Source organism: Alligator mississippiensis, chromosome 5 (genome assembly GCF_030867095.1).
Source record: "Alligator mississippiensis isolate rAllMis1 chromosome 5, rAllMis1, whole genome shotgun sequence".
NCBI lineage: Eukaryota > Metazoa > Chordata > Crocodylia > Alligatoridae > Alligator > Alligator mississippiensis.
Genome location: NC_081828.1, coordinates 4495185 through 4516144, shown reverse-complemented (window position 1 = coordinate 4516144; position 20960 = coordinate 4495185). Strand labels below are relative to the sequence as shown.

At 46.9% G+C, this 20960-nt stretch overlaps 1 protein-coding gene across 2 annotated transcripts in view; it reads right to left on the bottom strand.

Annotated features, from left to right (window-relative positions):
* Positions 1 to 20403, bottom strand: part of LOC102567136 (cytochrome P450 4B1) — a 29235-nt gene extending 8832 nt beyond the window's left edge. Inside the window, exons 1-8 of one of the 2 annotated variants that reach the window (XR_001372229.3) lie at positions 19556 to 20403; positions 11776 to 11917; positions 9393 to 9437; positions 7897 to 8024; positions 7559 to 7683; positions 5692 to 5843; positions 4730 to 4836; positions 2511 to 2701 (exon numbers count right to left, since the gene is read on the bottom strand). Coding sequence is in view for 1 of the 2 variants with exons in the window: in XM_014598728.3 (XP_014454214.1) it covers positions 2511 to 2701; positions 4730 to 4836; positions 5692 to 5843; positions 7559 to 7683; positions 7897 to 8024; positions 9393 to 9437; positions 11776 to 11917; positions 19556 to 19741 (1076 nt within the window). In the remaining variant the exon portion in view is untranslated. The remainder of the gene's footprint in view (positions 1 to 2510; positions 2702 to 4729; positions 4837 to 5691; positions 5844 to 7558; positions 7684 to 7896; positions 8025 to 9392; positions 9438 to 11775; positions 11918 to 19555) is intronic. The other variant, XM_014598728.3, reaches the window with a different exon arrangement.
* Positions 20404 to 20960: the final 557 nt, after the last annotated feature.

Below are 20960 nucleotides of genomic sequence, written 5' to 3'. Positions count from 1 at the left end.
GCAGCCCCAGTACTGGGGAAGCCCAGCTGCTGGCCCCAACCCCAGGGCTGCATTTTTCCTACCCCCAACCCTTGCCCAGCACTAGGCTATTTTTAGCTTTATTCGACTTGCAGACAGACAAGCTCCCCACCCATGAACCAACCAGCCTCCCCCCCCCCCCCGAGCTCACCAAATGCCCCATCCCACAAGCTGCTCCCAGTGCCCGTTTGACCAGCATTCACCAGTGCCAGGAGCCAAGGAAGTAAGTCAGGGTGTAGGATGGGAGGGCAGGATGGTGGGGGTTGGTTTACTGGGAGTGGTTGTTCATCTGAGGGTGGAGGGGTTCCCAGGGGGGAGAGAGCCTCTCAACCCCCCACAGATCCTGCTAGCCCCCCAATCCCTCCCGGAAAGCACTCCTGATCCTCCCCCCACAGATCCTACTTGTCCCCTAATCCATCTGAAGATCCCACTTACCCCCCAGGTCCCCCCAAGCCCTTCCACTAGCCCCCCCAACCCAATTTACCTTAGGTCAGATGGCCATTTTTAACTCAATCTAACCTCCTCCAGTGTCTGTTCATACTTTTGCTGTAACAGAGAAGGAGGGAAGGCTGTGTTCTGCCTTGCTCCCCTCCATTCCTCCTTGCTTTATAAGAGGTGAAAGGTAGGGTGATTAGACTGGATAGGGTACCTTTAGTCCTTTGCTTTCTGTCTTTGTGTGGAGTTCATAGATATTAAACCTGAAAGTCCTGTATCTCTTGCTTTCTAGAAAAGTGGTTTAGCCACCCAGGGGCAGATTAAGGTGTACTGGGTTCCTGGGCAAACACAAAATAGGAGGCCCTCTGCCCCCCACGAGAGCTAGGCTGCAACGGGGGGGGGGGGGGGGAGAAGGGGCCCCTTGGCCCCTTCCCCTCCTGATGCTGGCAGGGGAGGCATGCCTGCCTCTTCTCCCTGCTCCCCACTATGGCCAAACATACACACACACAGGCACGCACACAAATGGGCACACACACTACTCTCACTCACTCTCTGCACATGGACACACAGACACAAACATGCTCTCCCTGCCAAAAACACACACGTGCACAGACACACATAGATGGGCACGCACACTACTCACTCTCTGCACATAGACACAAAGACACAAACATGCTCTCCCTGTCATGAAGACAGACATGCATGCACACATGCACACAGACATGCACAGATGCACACACATGCAGATGCACACACAGAAACAGATACACGCACACACATGCAGATGCACGCAGATGCGCACGCAGATGCACGTGCACAGATGCACACAGAGATGCGCACGCAGATGCACGTGCACAGATGCGCACACAGAGATGCGCACGCAGATGCACACAAACACACAGATGCACGTGCAGAGATGCACACACAGGCACGTATGCATGCACAGACTCATGCAAATGCAGGCGTGCGCGCACACACACACCCCCCCCCCCCACAGCCATGCACTTTCCCCTCACAGGACCTCTGCCCTCCCCCACTCCCAATCACTCTGAAGCACCTCTCCTCCACTAGCTGCCCGCATCTCTGTCTCACTCCCCACCCGGCCCCTGTTACACAAGGTGCTGCTGCCCAGCTGTGTCCATGCAGCCGTACACCTTCATCGGACTGGTCTAGGTCGGGCCGGAAGCATCACGCCACTCCTCTGCAGGTGGGTGGTGGCTCTGGGAGGGGTGGCTATGTAGGCTAAGGTGATTTGGGGGGGATATAGCCCTCCAAAGCCCTCCTATCACCACGGCCCACCTACAGAAGCACTGCATGGCACTCCCAGACAGCTTGCCCTCAGCCTGCCCCCCCCCCGCCCCATCCTGTTGCATTGGTGGAGGGGCCATGCTCCTGCTGATGAGGGTCTGAGGCCCCAAATTGGTAGTGGCCCCTGGGTCTGTACCCAGCTGATCTGTCCATTAATCTGCCTATGTAGCCACCAGGACCTGGGCCAGGCATTGCCTAGAGCCCCCTCCAGCTCTTCTCTTGAAGTCCATTGTATCTTGCATTTAATGTTCATTGGATAAAATGCATAAACAGGGCATGGAAAGCTTCTGCTCCATTGAGAGCTGGGGCTCTGTCTAGAAGCAGGTCCACCCTCCCTTGCAGGAGAGCATCCATGACTCTGAGCATACTCCATCTTCTCTTCCCCTGCTCCTCCTGGCTGCACATATCTCCCTCTCCGAGCTGCCGATGGGGCTAGCTTCCAAAGAGGCACCAGACAGGGGCCTGGACAATCCTCACCTGTCACCTGGTGGTGAGACCATTTGCCAGCTTGTAGGAAATGTGGGTGCCAACCCCCTGTGAGAGATGGATGCCTGGAACCCAGGTCTCCTGCCCGCTAAGCAAGTGCCCTAACCACCAGGCTATGTGGCTAAAAGGTGGACAGTCATAACAAAGCAACAGTTATTGCTAAAGTCAAAAGACTGGCAGCAGCATCTGGAACTGCCAGATCCCCTGCAATGGCAGTGTTGTGATTTCTAGGGAGGAAGGAGTTGGAGAAAGCCAGGTCTCACCATTGGATAGTCTCTCGGTCTCCCAGGATCGCTTGGATCTCTTCCCTGCATCTCTGTTGGTGTTCAGGGTGGATAGCCATGCAGTAAAGGAGCCAGGAGATCCCGCTGGCTGTGGTGTCATGACCTTCAAACATGAATGTGTCCACCTGAGCACGTAGCTCCTCATTGGATAATCCATTTCCATTTTCATCCTTTAAGGAAACAAGGGCTCAATTAAGGGTTTGGAGCCTCTCTTAGAAAGGTGCTATGAGGCATCCTGTTGCTTGGAGCTCAGATAGCAAAGATTTTGCAAAGGAAGGCCTGGGGGTTAATTACTGTGGGACAGATCTTCCCTCCAGCCTGAGCACAACCCTTCTCCATGGGGAAATCCTGTGCAGCATCCAGACATGAGTGCATGCCTATCCATCCTGGGAGCACAAGAACTGCTCGTTCCATGCATTCATTGCATTAGAAGCACCTCCAGGAGGTCGGAGAGAAGTAAGGGAAAACTGAGTCTCTCACTGCCCATCATTCATATCCGACCATGCAAAGGACCTGAGGGATCAGGAGATATCTACTGCATTGCTTGCCAGGCTTTAGAGGAACACTAAAAACCCCTCTCCATTGGGTGGCAACTTCACTCTGATAGAGCTCCCCCACTATGGGGGGCGGGGGGGGGAAGGGTGCTGTATGCAGCCCTAATGAAGATTCAGATTAAATGGTTTGTTCAAATGCTGTCTGGTTACCAGAGCTGGTCAGACAGGAAATCAGAGGTAGTCAAAGTGCTTGGTGGGAATATGTGGGTTCTTTCAACATTTCACATGGGAGACCATCTTTGAAGGCGTGCTTTCTTTCTTTGATTGCCTTACCTGTATCAGACATAGGTGAAAGTTGTTCCCCCATATGATGGACACGTAGAGCAATTCCCTAGATCCGTATGGTTCTTGCTAGCTCACCTTCCTGACCCTCTCTCCAGGTCTCTCAGGTCCTCAGATCCTGCCTGGCTCCAAGGCAGTCCATAGCGCTCCTTGGGATACCTGATACCCTTACTTTGTAGCTGTCTGGAAGCCTGAACATTGGAGCAATCCAGCTATTTGGATTTCTCCATTTCTGTTTACACATATTGGATGGATTTGGGTGGGAGGAGAGAGAGAGGGGGAATCACTTTCATTTTAAAAAAAAATCATTCCCCCCCCCCTCAATTTGGTGCAAAATGTCTTTTTAAGAATTGAAATTTAGTACAGGAAGGGATGCCCATGATCCAGTCAGCTCAGAGACTGTCGTTGTTCCCTCACTGCTCAGATAAAAGGCTTGTTTCCATATCAATAAATGCATAAATACATCGTAGATAAGAGCACTGAAAATGGTAGGCAATCATTGATCCTCTGGATCATGACTTATATGTAAAAGATCTAGTCAGGTACATGATATATCTGCTTACACAGAGTCCTGCGAGCATCACCCCAAGACCTTTGACCTGTATGCCTAGGCAAGACTATGGAGGAGTGGAGGCTGCCCAAGACCTATCAGCCCCTTTTTAAACCATTGAGACAGTATTCAAAGGCCAAACCAAATCCAGACAGTCAATGCCTCAATGATTGTAGCTTCTGCCAGACAGCAACAGATAGAAATGCACCCTTGGTGAGGCATTAGGCAGTCAGCAGCTGTTCTTAACAGGGTGATGTCCCTTGGCCTTTCTCCAACCAAGGACTGCCCACAAAGTAGCAGGGGCTAGGGTTTTGAGGCACCCTATTACTCGCCTTACTCGGGAGGTTGCAACATTGTGGTGTTTTATAGGACCTACCCCACCACGAGTAGCCGCACCATGTTGCCACCAGTCCTTCAGTTGGATGCAGTTTACAGTCATACCCAGGACCATAGCTGAATAAAGTGTGTGTCAATGAGGTTGGCCTTGGTTCCCACCCAAAATGGCCAGGTGACTGGCCATGTGAGCAAGACTCTAGGTACTCTGTGGCATCCCTGCACAAAAGGGATTCTGTGCATTAATTCAGCAGCTGCAGATGCAAAGCCAGCTCCACCATGGGTATGAAAGTTGTGCTCCATAGTTTAGGTTTTCATTGGAGAAATATGTCTGTACATTGTTGATAAATGTGGCCGATCAATGTTAGGCTTATCTGCTGAGAAATTAGATGGGAAAGACCACTTCCCCAGGTGCAAGTGTCTCTCAGTGGTTACCTTTCTCGGCTCTCATAAGTCACATGGGTGCTTGTAACACTCACCTTGGCACAGAGAAGAATATCTAGGAAGTCCAGATGTCTCTTCTTCTGGATCTCCTCAAGCACTAGCCCGTCTTTGAGGGCCTTCTTTCGTTCTTCAATCACCTTATCTGCATCAGAAAACAGGTGAAAGTTGTGTCCCCCATGTGATGGCCATGTAGAGCGATTCCCTAAATCCATATAGGTGTCAAAGTAGGTCAGAACCAGATTCCTTCCGATTCATGGAGAGTGAAACCACATGAATCATTCAGCATGGCTTCCATTGGCCTCAAGGAACCAGAACAGCAACAGGATCGCCTGCACTCATTCTTAATAACACTCATCAGGAATAACTCCCCTTTGTTTAAGCAAATTAGCTGGGGGGCAGAGTAAATTGCTGTGACCATCCTAATTATACCTAAGTACTCATAGTTGTACCAAAGAGCTCTCCAAACTTTGACTGTTGCAGTCTGTTCACTAACAGATTTTAGGTGCAGCCACTTTAGTCACCTGGTATTGTTTCTGGTCCCTACTGAAAAGCAGGATCTTTTTTAATCAGAAGATTGACACACAGGAAATACTGAATACTGAATGTCCTGCTTATGGCATGAGCTCTGTAGACCAGTTTCTGCAGTTCATAAGTGTCTTTCATGAGTTCACCAGTTCAACCAATGCTCATGAATGATATTGCTACTTTAGGAAAAAGGATGAAAAGAGTGTAGTGTTTTCACTCCAAAGACATTGATGAATTAACAATTTTTATACTTAATAATTGTGGCTGTGCCTATAAAGAAACTGCTTGTAACTGTACCCAAGACATGTTTCTTCCAGATCCTCCACAAAAACCCCATCTCCCAGCTAGCAAAATTCCTAGTGGTTTCAATGAGAATTTTGGTTCTATAAATATTGAGTGAAGTCTACAGGATTTGGCTCTTATTTCGGCATGCATCCTAAACCAGAGGTGGGAAGAAGATGCAGGGAAATACCTGTATGGTCATGCGCTATTTTGCAGGCCTGGCGGAAGCGACGGCCTCGAGAAGTAAACCAATAAATGAGACTGTTCTGGTGTAAGGGTGTCCGCATCCTCAGGTATATCATATCGCTGAGATCGAAGATTGCTCGGATATATGCACTGCCACTGCAGAAAGTGTCAGGATGGAGATGGACAAAAACTTCAATGAATAGGACTGCACTGGGAGAAATATCCATAAGACAGCAGGAAGGTGAAGCAAAGGAATGAGTACACCATGGCTTACTGCAAATAGGAACAGGCTTTTTCTATACATCAAGTTCCTGGGAGTAATCACTTTTCTCCCAAAGTATTAGGCCGTGTCTAAGCATAGAAAAACAATAACCCAGGGAAACACCTTGACTCAGGCCATGGTGTTACACTATACTATGCCCCACATTGGAGAAAATCTGAGCCCTGTGCCTAGTTGTATAGAACAGAGCTATTCAGGAGTTTTGGAATAAAATAGGATTTTCTTCAGAGCAATTATTCATCCAAATGAAAACCAAAATGCTGACATGCAGGAATACGTTTGCTCCAACATACCAATCATCTTCCTAAATCATACCTGGCTACATGTACAAGTATTTAATGTATAAATAGTTATAGCTCTTTATGAGGTACAGCTCTCTATATAACACAATTAGCTGTATATCTGTCAGATTTTGTTGGTCTTCAATGATATTCTGTGCCTCAAATACACTGCAAACCCCCCCCCCCCCCAATTTCTTCACACTCTCTAATCAAAGACCTCTTGATTTCATCAGTACTTCCATGGCCTCTGCATTTGATTTCCTAACAGTGGTTCTGGATCTGGGTGGCACATGGTGGTGAATCCCCCCTGCCTCAGGTTTATCAACTAGGGGTGTGCAAACCGGGCTGTATTCAATTTGGATTTCGGCCAAAATCAGGGACAGTGATTCAATACATTGATTCGGATCACTGTCCTCGCTTCAATTCGGCCAAATCTGAACCTGAATATACGATGCTGATTTGGAGAATCAGCAATTCAGCCACAGACACAACTTTAAATGTTTTTCTACATACCTCGAGGTACCAGGCATGGCTCATGAATGCTGCAATGCTGGGGTGGATGGAGCATACCACAAGAGTGCCAGGGAGCCCCCTGCGTGCTCAGTGGTGAACCTGGAAGTGGACCAGAAGTTCTTCTAGTCCACTTCCAGGTCCACTGGAGAGCGCACAGGGGGCCTCCCCGTGCCCCCCCCCCCCCAGGCTCAGTGATCAGCCATGGGGAGACTCTGGGTGCCCCCCAGACCCAGGAGGCACCAGTTGCTGAGCCATGGAGGCATGGGGGAGCTCCTCTGCATGCTCCCCAGTGGACCCGGAAGTGGACTGGAAGTGCTTCTGAACCACTTCCAGGTCTGGAGCGTGTTGGGGACCCCCCCATGCTCCCATGGGATGCTCCATGCGCCCCACCATCACAGCATTCATGAGCTACCTGGTACCTTGACTTATATAGAAAAAACATTTAGATCTGTCTATGTCCAAATTACCAAATCTTTCCAACTCTCTCTGAACCAATTTGGAGAGATTAAAGGATTTCCTGATTCGATTCGGATTCAGAGATTCGGCCACCGAATCGGGCCGAATCTCCACTGAATTGAATCGAGGACTGAAGTTTCATACAGCCCTAGTATCAACCACCCTCCAGTACTTCAAGGACATGAAGATCCCAAGGGTGAATCCCTCAGGATTCAGCCCACTTGCATTGACATCCGCCTGGTACCCAGTTCAGCCCTAGTCATACACCCCCATACTGAACTGAATCTGATTTGTGGTTGGCAAGAATATTTCACTGGCATTTGAGAGGATCTATTCCCGACCTGTCTATCTGGCAGTTGCCCTGATGACTGAAGGCGCATTTCATGATGGTGTCCAGAGTCATCAAGCTGACGGACTGGAAGATCTCCACTGACTTCCCCGGTGTGGCCATCTGTTCCCATTTGTCCTAGTAGAGAATGGAGTGAGGTGAGAAGGGAGAGATTTCCATGAGAGTGCAGAAATCCTGGTAACTGCTCTTATACCAGGGCTGGTTCACCTCCCAGCAAGGAGATAGGATTCAAATGATTTTAAAATCACCCTAAAGCTATAGATAAATGTTAATAAATGAGTAGGGAGCAGGAGACGGTTGAAATCATCACAGGAAAAGTGTGATTCCTACCAGCATCTGTCGGACAGAGTCTGCCATCAGGTTCACATAAGGCTTCAAGACATCATAGTGAAAGCCTGGGGTCAGCAGCTTCCGTTGCCGGAACCACTTTGCTCCACTTGTAAGCAGCAATCCTTCTCCTGGGGGGTCACGACATAGCAGAGCTGGTTAGATCATTTCCTAGCAAGCAATAGTTCATTTCAGGTGGCCTGTTTAACCTCTAATATGGATGGTCTTAAGTGAAGATGTGTCAGGTGCTTGCATTAGGATGATCACAGAGTTTTCTTTAGCTGGGTGACCTCAGTAGAAGCACTTGGTTTCTACATGAGCATCTTGCAATGCAATTATTTTCTTTCCTGTCAGAATTATCAAAGGGAAGAGCGTTCATTTCAAAATGCCAGGAAATGAGCTTGGGGTTTTCCTGTGCGAAGTTTTGTCACAAAATATTTCAAATTGATATTTCAAAATGAAATGGCAGTTTAATTTAGACTTGAAATTTAGGCTTGAATTTAGTTTCATTTAGTCTTGAAAATTCCAATGTAAAAAAAAAAATCAGAATTGAAGCAACAAACCAGATAATTCCATCTAGTATTTTCCCCACAGAAAACTAAATGTCAAAATGGAGATACCCCACCCCCATAATTTATATCAGAAAACTAAATGTCAAAATGGACTTAGTCCCCCCCATATTTTATAGCAGAAAATTGGAAAGAAAAAAGCAAAGTTGGGCACATCTACTTTTAATCTAGGCAAAGGTACTTGGAAGTGAACTCTGATGGGACACTGGTTTGTCTTTGTGCTGCCTCGTCAAACAGAACCGTGGAGTGATTGCCCTTGATAACATATTCCAAAACCTCTGAGGTATCTTGTTAGACTGACTTAAGGGATACGTTAAGACAGGGGCCTGTGGGGTAGATTTGGACTGTGGGTCTTGGACCAACCCTGTGTACCATGTGCAAAGCCAGTCTCACTGGACCTGGCACCGTAGGCTGTCACGGGGAACATGCAACACACATGGGTTGAGGCCTCTGAACTAGTCCCTGAGTACAGAGCTGGTCCAGTGGGATAGTACATGCAGCACGCTCCCCAAACCAGCACCCTGTGCTATGGGCAGCACTTGTGGCACCAGATCCAGTCCTTCTGCCACCTGCAGTGTAAGCCTCAGAGCAGAATTGGTGCATGCTGCTCACAGCACCCCACTGGACAGGTCCTGCTCACTAATTCCAGTGTATCTGGAACCAGGCTACAGACCAGTCCAGTGCCTGGGGCTGGAGGAGTTAGACACCTATGGGTTAATGTAAATGATTCAGACTGGAATCTGAACTCCCTACTCTCCTGCACTTCTGTTAGCGAATCCTCTCTGGGGTGCATGTGCATGTGTGTGTGTTTGTGTGTTGTAACAAGGACATTGGACCACTCTCTATTTGCACAGCACAAAATTCTTTAAAAGTTCTTTCTAGCAGTACTTCTGCACAGCATAAGTAAGAACAAGACATAACAGTACCTACCAAGCCATGGAAGTGCAAAAACGTATGGCACGTAACTCTTAGGATCTGTGGAATTCAATATAACACAGAGAGATGTTATCGCAGTGAAATGAGCAGGAGGACAATATGCAGCTCCTTATGTTGTAGAAGGATTTCAGATTTTGGCCCTGCTGTAGTAAAGCAATTACTAAAAGTACCTCCGAGTGACCAGGTCTACATATGTGCTTTACTGCAGAGTAGACTAATTAGCTATGGCGCTGGTGTCACCTTCTACATGTGCTACGGTATTAGACTGCAGTAAACTGAACACGGGAGTAAGATAGTACATGTCCCCTGCCAGCCAGGCTCAAATTGCTGCTGTCTTGGGTGCATGTATAGATGCTGCACTTGGGAGTAGTTTACTCCATCTCAAACTTCTCCAGAGTTTATTTCTTCACGTTATTTGCACACGTAGATGCACTCAGTTTTATTCTTCTTAGTAGCAAACTCTATACTGGGAGGAAAATCTCTTTGCAAGAAAAGATGTTGCGCTTTATATTTGAGATTCTATTTATAAATAGTAAGTTATCAAGTATTAATAAATGATTGACGGACTTTCCAAGCATATTAGACATATGTAGTATTTTTTTATAGATGCTACATCAGAAAAAAGTTATCCTAAATACCTCTAAGGAACCCATTGGCTTGTTGGACTTAGCTGCCACAGTTGTACTAATTTTTTTAAAAAAATACTACTACTAAACCATCTTTTATCAACTGTTTATTAATGGATAATTTTAATGAAGTGTAACTAAATATTCCCTCTCCAGAAATGTTTTGTTCATGAATGCAACCCTCAATCTAGATTAATGCTCTATCTAAATGACAGAATTTGGGTTTTATATATCCACTTTAACATTTCTTTTTGCTTGTTTTTGCATCAGTTTCCACCCTAACATAAAGGAAACTCATTTGAATAGCAGCTGTTCTGTTCATAGAAAAGTAGCAGGTGATGGGACTTCAGGAGGTCACATTTGGTCCAGCCCCCTACTCAAAGTAGGATCATCCCTGACTAAACCATCTCAGCCAAGTGTCTATCTAACCTGCTCTTGAAGACTTCCAAGGATGGAAATTATATGATTTCTCTAGGTAACCTGATACAATGCTAGAGCACCCTCACAGTCAGAAACTTCCTCTTCATCTCTAACCTGAATTTCCTCTGCCGCAGCTTGATGCCATTGCTTCTAGTCCTATCCCCTATGGCTACAGAGAAAAGCCCATCTCCATCCTCTCTGGAATCACCCTTCAGGTATTTGAAGACTATTATCAAATCCTCCCTCAGTCTTCTCTTCTCCAGCCTAAACATCCCTATAGTTCTTTCAGCCTTTACTCATAAGTCTTGGCACCCAGGCTCCTAATCATTTTTGTCACTCTACATTGGACTCTTACCAAACTGTCCACATACTTCTTGAAGTGTGGGGCCCAAAACTGGACACAGGACTCCGGGTGAGGCCTCACCAGTATTGAATAGAATGGAAGAATCACTTTTCTTGATTTTCAAGTGACACTCCTCTTAATACAACCCAGTATGCTCTTGGCTCTTTTAGCAACAGGAGCATTGTTGCCTCTCATTCAGCTCTCATGATCTACTGTAACCCCCAGGTCCTTCTATGCAGTGCTGCGCCTAGCCAGTCATTCCCCAGTCTGCATTTATACATGCAATGATTCCATCCTGAGTTCAGGATTTCACACCTGTCCTTGTTGAATCTCATCTGTTTAGTTGTGGAGCATTTTCCAGCCTATTTGGGTCATTCTGGATCCTACCAGAGTATCTGCAACTCCGTTCAACTTGGTGTTGTTTACAAATTTGCTGCACATGCACTCAATCCCACCATCCAAATTATTAATGAAGATATTAAAAAATACCTGACCCAGGTCAGAACCCTGGAGAATCCCACTTACCATCAGGAAGAAAAGTAGGCACAGCTGGTGAACTCAGACTGGTGGGGTGGGTGGAGTGGCACACAGGAGTGGGGATAGGGGGGTATGCAGCCAGCGGAGGGGTGAGGAAGGGTTGCAGTCTCCCTGCTCCTGGCTGGCTGCAAACCCCACTTCCTTCTCACTCCCGTGTGATGCTCCACCCACCCCACTAGTCTGAGTTCACCAGCTGTGCCTAAAAAAAAGCACTTATACAAGAGCCTGACACTTCATAAACACATGCGCTCAGCAAGGCAAGATTCTTTGGGTAGATGCGATATCTTTTATTAGGCCAACTGAGTAGTTGGGGAAAAGTTTTTTGCAAGCTTATGGGTGCAATCACTCTTCTTCAGGCATAGGAAGCACTCAGCAAGGATATTATTCTCACCGTTTCATGAATTTTGTAATATAAAGAATTATCCTTAGATATTGAAAGCCGTGCCCTTACCTGCTCTGCTGTATATAGCTTTGGCATATTCTGGATGGTTGATATTCAAGAATGCTAAGAAACCTCCAAACCACAATGGGTGACAGCGTGGGTATTTTTGTGCCCAGGATTCAGTGTTGTCTAGTTCTTCCTCTGGGTGAAGCTGTGTTATTCAATGAAAGGAAATAGGAGTTCAAGGCAGATATTTAGCAGTACACTCTGAATGGGGAATATCCTTGGAGGCCAGGAAGGCAGAAAAATGACATAATCAGAACAGACAATGGACTAGAAGGCCCAGGGAGGAGCATGCATTTTTATTTTTATATTGCAACAATTGAATAGGCTTTTCTCATCATTTGAAGCCCAGTAAGCCCCCTGTTCATTAGAGACATGCATTACAGGTGCAGAGAAGAGAAAAGATTGAACCAGTCAGTGTTGGTTAAGCCCTGGTCAGTGATGGCTCTTTCTAAAAGTCCCCTAGCTCTGTGCTCTGCCTTCGGTTACCAATTGGGGACCCTTAACTCTGACTTGCACTCCATTTCTTCCTCCACCTTCAGGAAACATTTCATAGTATCACAGAAAATGTGGGTTGGCAGGGACCTCAGGAGGTCACATCTAGTCTAACCCCCTGGTCAAAGTAGGACCAGCCCCAGCTACATCATCCCAGCCATTTGGATACACCTCGGCTCAGTAGCTTCCAATCTGAGTTCAGCCACGTAGCTGAGTCAGGATCCATTTTACATGAACATGTAAGGTCAGATTTTCAGCTGGCATAAATTGGCACGGCTCCCGTGAAGTCATTGGGGCTATATCCATGTGCACAAGCTGAAGAGCAGGCCCTTGAAACTGAAAGTTGGGAAGATTAGCAATAGCAGGACTTTGGAATGGGGGAATCTCTTGCCAAACTGGGAGTGTTGGGGGCCTGCACTTTGGCACCCAGCTGACTCGTCCTGGCATGGTGAACCTTAGATCCTAATGATGAGTTAATTCTGTTACAAAACATAAGAGACTCTGCCCTTGCCTTGTGTGTTTGTTGAATCTCTCTGGCTGGCAGAGTTGGAAGGAAACCCGTTAGCTCAGCAAAGTGCAAAGCTTCATTTAAAGGGACCTGTCTTGACTTTCAGAATCTTCTTTGAAGGTGCTTGAGTTCCAATAGGAAAAAAAACTCAGCCCCGCGGATGACCACATGTAGTGACTTTGTCGAAATGTTTTCCAGCCATTGTTAACACATGCTTCACCCAACAACTTCTTGCCAAACAAGACCGTACACATCTCCATCTTCTCTGAATCTATACAAAATAAGTATAATGCTACATGCTTGCATTGAGCTGCCAGCTTTATGACTGGGTCGCTTTGAAGGGCTCATTTGTGTGACACCGTTTGGTGCTACGTAGACTTGCAGTATGATGGAAATAGCAGACCGTTCTAAATAAACAGAATTACACCAAAGAAATACCAAAATCCATTACCAACTTCTCTTGCTAACAAAACAACCTGTAATCTAGAACCTGGCCAATTGCTTGGTATAACACTAGTATGTGAAGAGTCATCTAGCTGGCAAGAAACAAGATAGGGAGATGTCCTCAGCTTGGGGCCAAGATGGGAACAGATACTCATGAGCAAATCTAAGATTTTGAGAAGTGGGATGCAGAAGATGTGGCACATCATGACATACAACCCAACACATTTTTCTCCAGTTAAAGAAAAACTAGAAACTTTACTAATATCCTAGGGGGCTAATACTATTCAGTTTAAGAGGTAAGCAAAAACAAAGATAACTAATGGAATGTGTGTTAATTTACCAAATAATTTATCAAGCTTAAAAAAAGCACAACAAACTAGGCAAAAAATAGTTAAAAGGTATTGTGCCAGTAGTCCTGTAGTCATTATCGTTAAAGGCACATCTCTTATTCAGAATCACAAAAGAAATTCTAGCCTTCTTGAAGGTTTTGACAGTGCCTCCAGTCCTTCATTGTCAGTCTTTTCTATAACTGAGTTAATATTACCACACTTGAGTTAAGGTTTTTAGCTAGATCTAAAAACAGTCAGCAGCACTATAGAGTTGTTGGTTGTATCCATGTTGGTTTAAGGACACAAGCAGACAAGGTTCTTTGAGTAAATGTGATATCTTTTATTAGACCAATTAAATAGTTGGAAAAATTGTTCTGAGCAAAGGGTGTTTGCACCCAAGGGCTTGCAAAGAACCGTTTTTCCAATTAGTTAGTTGATCTAATAAAAGATATTACTTTTCCCAAAAGAACCTCAGCAGGACTATGAAATAGAAGGGAGCCGTTACCAGAAATAGCTAACAGACGGCAAAACAGCAGAAGAAAGGATAGTTTGAGTACTGAAACATCAAGATGATTAAAAAGGAGAGAGGGTCATCAGTACCTGTGCAGTAGAGAGACATTAGAAGGAATCAGAGAGATGATAATGAGCCATGGAGACTATTAACTCTCCCACTGGTGCATGAATAGAAATGCTGCTGCCTCTCCCAGGCAATTGGTTTTAAAACGTGGGTGGAGTAAGAATCAAAGGAAGGGTGCAACTGCACCAGTGCTGCCCCCCTCCCTCCACCCCTGCCCTTGATCCATCCTCACAAATACGGAAGGTGCTTGCAGAACTGTAGGACAACCAAAAGAACCTGAAACGAAAGCAAAAAGACTTTGCAAAAGGACTTAAAAAGAAATTGAAGACAAAATCTGAAGCAGGAGCTGTGGAGGCTTCTCAAAAGTAAAATCATTGGCCGAAGGTTTCCCAATAAAGGCTGAGAAATGATATGCGTGAGGAAATGAATCCATTGGTTTAGCAGTGTGGCAAAGTGGGACTCCCTGACTAGTCACAGTGCATTTCCCCACTTGCCTTTGGGCACGCCCCCAACCTGTCTTGCTTGCCATGCCTTGCTGTTAATTAATTGAGATATTAATTAAGGCGGGAGTCTGCCCATTCTTGCCCTGATGCCAGGGGACACTATCTGCAGCTCCATTCCTCCCCTACACCACAGCCCAAGCCTTGCAGATGGCATCCAGATGACAATGCTCCTGGCCTACAGTTGGAACAAGCTTAGGCCTCGTTGTCAGGCCTCAGACTCACACACATTCATACCGCCCTCCTCTCACACTCCACCTTCTCACAGGGTCTCTTTTACGTGTCGACAGCTTGTACTGCCTTGCTCCCTCTTGGAGCAGGCCCCTTAAGCCGTAGGCTTTAGCTAGCTCATACCTTCGGTGGCAGACATACCGTCTTTTGGGTCTCTCCCACAACCCTCACCGGGGTCATGAGTACCAGCCAATTACCCACACAGGTCTAAGCTTGCCCTGACCCCTTCTGGGTCAATTCTATATTCTCAGACTCCCAGCCCTCTAGTTCTTCTCCCCACTGGGGTCCCTCCTCTCTGCCCCCTTTCTAAGGCCACCCCTCACCAGGGCAGTTTTAACTCGCACCACAACTGGTGTTCCAGAGTCTCACGGGGACTCGCACTCCCCGCCGGAGCAGCATGTCATTGTGCGCAACTATAGGTCTTGCTTTTGACCCACACTTGGCCTCCCAGCAGTGGAGGACTTACCAGGGTCAGGACTCGCCCCTCTCTCTCAGACTGAGCACCCTTACTCAACCTTTGGCCCAAACTACAGCCCCAGGTGTCTGGAGACATACGTAGGCCTATTCCCCTTCACCAGGGCCTCACATCTCCCACTGCCCCCCCTCACCAGGGCCATCCCCTCACTGGGGTCCTCATTTCTGCCCCCTCACTGGGGCCACAGGGCTCCCCTCACCAGTGGGCTCAGGTGGCCATAGCCATGCCTGGCCCCAACTACCTTTCCTCAGGGTCCTACACCCCACAGGGCTCAGGTGGCTGCAGCCATGCCTGGCCACCGCTCTTCCTCCTCAGGGTCTTGCACTTCACAGGGCTCAGGTGGCCGCAGCTGTGCCTGGCCCCAACTACCTCCGAGGTTCAGTAGCCCACCTGAAGGTGAGGGCTAGGGTTAAAGTGCCCCTATTCACCTTTCACCGGGGTGGTAACTGGCCTGGCATTTCCTGGGGGCTCCTGCACCACTGGGAGCCCCACCAGGCCACCCACTCCCAGCAGGGTGCAGTTTTAGGTCATGCCCAGGACCAGGAGCCTCCAACCCATCCCCTGTAGCTCCTGCCCTTATCTCCAGGATGTTCCAAGCAGTCTTGCAGCCAGGCAATGTTACTGCATCTCTCATCAGCAGCGAACTACCCTATTTATATAGGTGGCCAGAGATCTAAAATGGCCAAATCAAGCACCTGCTGGCTGCTTGGCTCCCCTCTTAAAGTGGCAGGCACCAACAGTGCCCTGCCACACACCTTTCCCCTTAAAATAGGTCCTGGGGGAGGTTTCCCCAGCTGCTCCTCCAAAGCAGACTCCCCTCAGAGCCTGTGAGAGCCCACAAGTGGGGAGCAACCCCAAAAGGTGCTCTGCCATATACCTCCCCTCTTAGAATGACATTTTGGGGGCTTTGCTTGGCTGCCTTCCTTACTGGCTTTGTCCCAGCCTACTGCAGCCCCTGCCATGTGGCGAGCACCCCAAAGGTGCTCCGTCACAAGCAGGAGCTAAAAAATAGATTGGGACGCTCAGCTCTTGCAAGAACAGGAGAGATGGAGTACGGGACAAGTGACCTGTCTGCTATGGAGCACAGAGTTTTCCATGAAATGCTGGAAGCCCAGAAAGCATTGGTCAGCTTGATAACAGAAATGGACTTGCAGCAAGGATGTAAGGAATGGGCAATGAGAAGGAATGCAAAGCGGTGTGGACCACAGGCAAAGTCAGATACATAGAAGTGAGCCATGGAGAGGGTGAGGTTAGCCATTTACAACACTCTGCTTCCCCATTTGTTGCCTGTAGGGGCTGGGAGAAATGCCAGGTTGTCCCAACTCGCACAGTGCAGGATGATGTAATATTCCTTGTGGGCATTTTCTGTTCATCCTCAAAGCCCTAATGAATTGCTGGGAAAAGAGATCTCAAGAAACAAGGTTCAGTGGCCCGTTTTGATAATGTTGCAAATATTACCCTTGGAAAAACAACCCAACCATCCAGCTATGATAATAGGCCCTTGAGACATCTTTTGGTGCCGGTGCTGAACAAGACAGAGCACAGCTAAGGGCTACAAGGAGACCGAAAGAAGAGACACAACTATTTCATGCATGCCCAATTGGACTTGCACATGAAAATCAGTGAAAGGGGGTCAGAGTGACTCCAGCCGGTGCTGAATTTGCGCCAGGACATAAATTTTGACTTGCAAGAGAAAAGAAAGATAGCAGCTGACCAACATGAACTTTGTAGGGAAAACCTCAGGAAAGGGAATTCATTCTACCCTGATTCATGACAGTTTTGAATGACGAGATGAATGCAAAATGTAGTTAGCCAGAAAAACAGGTATGCAATGATGCAAAAAATTAAGGGGAATAGATCATTACAATGCCCAACCCAGGGAGGGGGAAAGGAAGGGTGGTTATGAATTCCAGATTGTACTTTTAAGCTTTGTCTCTCTACCTTAATGTTTCATCTTTTCTTCACTGAGAGAGGAACTTCCACCAGGATTTTCCGTTCTAGTCAAAGATCAGCCCTATGGTTTTCGTTTGACTGAGAGCTGTTAAACTACATCAAGGGGAAACTGGTGACTCAATGCATACACCAGGATCTATGAAGTGCAAAGCAATAGTGGGTGCTAGGTCAAGACATGCTAATAAAAGTAGAGAATAGAGGACCCAAAACTGTACCACTTACTTGGCCTCAGAGACACAGGGACTGTGGAGTGTCTGAAAACGGGTGTGAAATTTGGGCTTGCAAGAGTGCAGGGAAGGAGCTTAGAGATATCAGACATGCTAATAACCGGTATCAACTGCATTATGGCTAATAACTCTGTAGTAATAGCTGGGAAAGGAATGTAATAAAGGATCCTATCTGTGGATTTTATCTATAGAAACCTAAGGTGCAGCTTAGATTAAGCAATACATGTGGAGAGAATACATTTGCAGTGGTAAGGCTGTTTTTCTTCCTGGAGCAGAAACCACTATAACAGCTGTATCCTGCAATAGCAGCAAAGGGAAAGTGGGGAGTAGCTGAGACCTGCTTTCACTTTTGGAGGCAGTCATATCTGCTAACGTCCATGTGGAAAAGACGCAGGAATGGATTCCCGTTCTCCTCAGATGGGCAGCCAGTTGCAGAAAGACGAAGCATGGTTTCAAAATGTGATCTAGTGGATGTAACAATTTGTGGTTCAGAGGCGAGCTAGGTGGAAGGAGTGCAAATGCACTCCCAGCATTTCCATTGCATTTGTTATCATGCTGTGCTGTATCTTTTTACGAGAAGCAGAGCAGTCTGGCACGTGCTGGTTAAAAATCAGTAGCTATGTTAATTCAGCAGAGAGATTGGCAGTGCTGTCCTTGCCTGGCGCACGATTTGATGGGGATGATTTTAAGCAGTAGCAGGAGTGGTCTGCTGTTTACCACTAAATAATTGGGAAGAAGAGATATGCATCAGAAGAAATGACTGAGCTTGCACAGTATTCTGGAGTGGAGCGGGGAATAAAGGAGGATCAAATTCCATCTGAAGTACAGAAAACCACAAGTAAAGGTTTCTCATCTGTTGCCATGACTAGCAAATACCTTTAGTACTCTGTAAAAGGTGAAGTCTGTTTATTCAGCCTGGATCTGAAAAGTGGATGTTGTCAAGTAGAAAGAACTTGGAAAATAAACCACTCGTGAAGTGCACCAAGACCTGCGGGAATTTAAAGGGCTGATTTTCGTCCAATGCAAATGTCTTCACCACATTTGAGAAGCCAAAACATGGCATGTTTCACAACATGTTTCTTTCATTTGTTATTTCTAAATAACAACCTGATGCATACGAAAACCGTCCAAAAGAACGGATCCCTTTGCAAACTACCATCTTCATGCTGTCCCTCCCAACTGTGTCTACCTGCAGACCTTCAAAAGTCCACAGGATTCACCATGGAGCTCACCACGACCCGCTGGCGTTGAGGAAGAGTCTGCTAAGGGCCAAAGCAGCCCCTGCAAGGCCTGCAAGAGCTGCTGCGAGATAATGTGGGGACTGGGAGTATAAATCAAGGTATAGGAGCAAGGGCAGGAGGTGAAGCCATCCGAGACCTGGAGCTGGGAGCCGTGCAGGATCTGAGCATGCAGGTAGAAACCAAAAGAGCTGTGCTTCTCTCTACGCTCTGAATTGCAATCTGCTTTGAAACCCCCAGTCACCAGAGCCTGATACATCCCATGAGTTATTTCCCAAATATGTCCCATCTTGTTTTCTAAGCGCTCGAACTCTCACACAACCCCTCTGAAAAAAGTTTGTCTTGGGAAATCTCTTGCTGATTTCTGCAGCATTAAGGGCTGGGAGGATTTCCAAAACCTGACAAGGGCTCTTTGTGTTCAGTCGGGTCCTGAAATCTCAAACAAAAATAAACCAACAAAAAGGGAAAAACTGTCTTCATGAGCTATAGACCACAGGAGCAAAGTCTGAAAAGGTTAAAAGGAAAAATCAAAAAAGTCTCTTATTTATGGAGAACCCGTCCCTTCCCCACAACCCCTGTGCCTTCAGTGACAGTGGATTCCTATGAGGAAAGATTCAAAGAAAGGAAAAGCAAGTCGACATACAGTCGGTTGTCTGCACCCCCGCCCAGCTGCCTTCCAACAGCTGCTCTGCTCATAGAGCTGAAAGCTGAGCTACCCCTGGGGTTGTGTGCATGCACAGATGCACACATAGCATGCACACACGCACACATAGCATGCACACATATCACACACTCAGTTGCCAGCTTACCATTTTGACGTGCCCATACAGCCAATGGTCAGGAGGGCCAGGGAAGTTCTTTAACACTCGGTGTATCTCCTGCTTCTTCCTGAAGAGCTGGGCCACTTTCAGGAGCACGAAGGTCAGGCACAACACTGCGGCCAGGCGGAAGACCTGGGAGACATCTCCGGACATCCAGGGCCACAAAGAATTCATCTCCGTGCCCGGCAGAGATTTCAGGCGGGCCCTCTGCGACAAGCTTTATCTAGTGGAGCCCCACCCTTTCTGTGGGACTCTGCAGTCTCCTCCATTTAGCATCATCCACACCCCCAATTTGTCACGCCTGATAGCAAGCCTTTAAAGCTCTATTTGTTTTGCAGGCTGGTTTCTGGCATGGCCCAGCACGATAACAGCTGAAGAAATCGGTCTGTGAGCCAACACTCAGACTGTAGGATACCTTTGCTCTCAAGAAATCGCAATCATAACGATACTTAACCTCCTTAGAGGTACTCAAATAAGACATGTAACTGGACCTCTCTACCTAGGGATATAAAAGCATTTTGAGTCCAAATAAAATCTCCTGCCACCTACCTCCTGCTCTGCATATAAGTCCCTCTATCACCCCTGGTTCACTGCTGAACAGAAACACCAGCTGAAAACTTTGACCCTGCTGCCTTCTTTGCATGGCCAAATAAAGGAAATCTTGGTTCTTCTCTGCAACAGGAGTCAGATGTGCAGCTTTTTATGGCAGTTGCAGATAAAAGTGAAACACGAAAATCCTTAATGAGATGGACCCAAACGAGGCTGACGGAGTCAGAGTCCACTGTCGGTTTATTTTCAGATGTCATTTCTGTTCCTGTTAGGGAAATGCACTTTACTCTCTGCTTCTCCGGCACAGCTCAGCTTTCAAAGTGGCCCAGAAATTTGATCCAACTGTGCAAGAGGTTGTCAGGTGAAAGAAGCTGGGGGGTTTGTCAAACAAATTGCACCTTAAAACCAGTTCTTCAGGAAAAGTAGACAACATGATGAATGGCCAAGCCCCAGCATTCCCAGTCAGATCAGAGCTACAAAACAGGGTGAAGACGGTGCCTGGGTTATTCGATGGTCTGTGACCGTTCTCTGCATCTTCACTAATAGACCGTGTTAAAAAACTTGGGTTACTTATCTAGAGTAGTGTTTTAGTAGGCTTTAAAGACTGTTAAGTTAGCTCTGCTTTATTCATGCTATATTGCATAGCTTAATTAGAGCTAAGTCCCCTGGTGTGAAATACTTGGAAAATTAACCAGTCTCAGAACATTTAATCTTGGTAAAAAGATTGGATCAGTGTATATCATTTTGGTTAACTGAGTGACATAATGGTATCTTTTTATGACCATATTTAGTTCAGGTTTCAATCAGGTGATTTTGTAAGTGTTACTATGGGGATAAAAAAGGG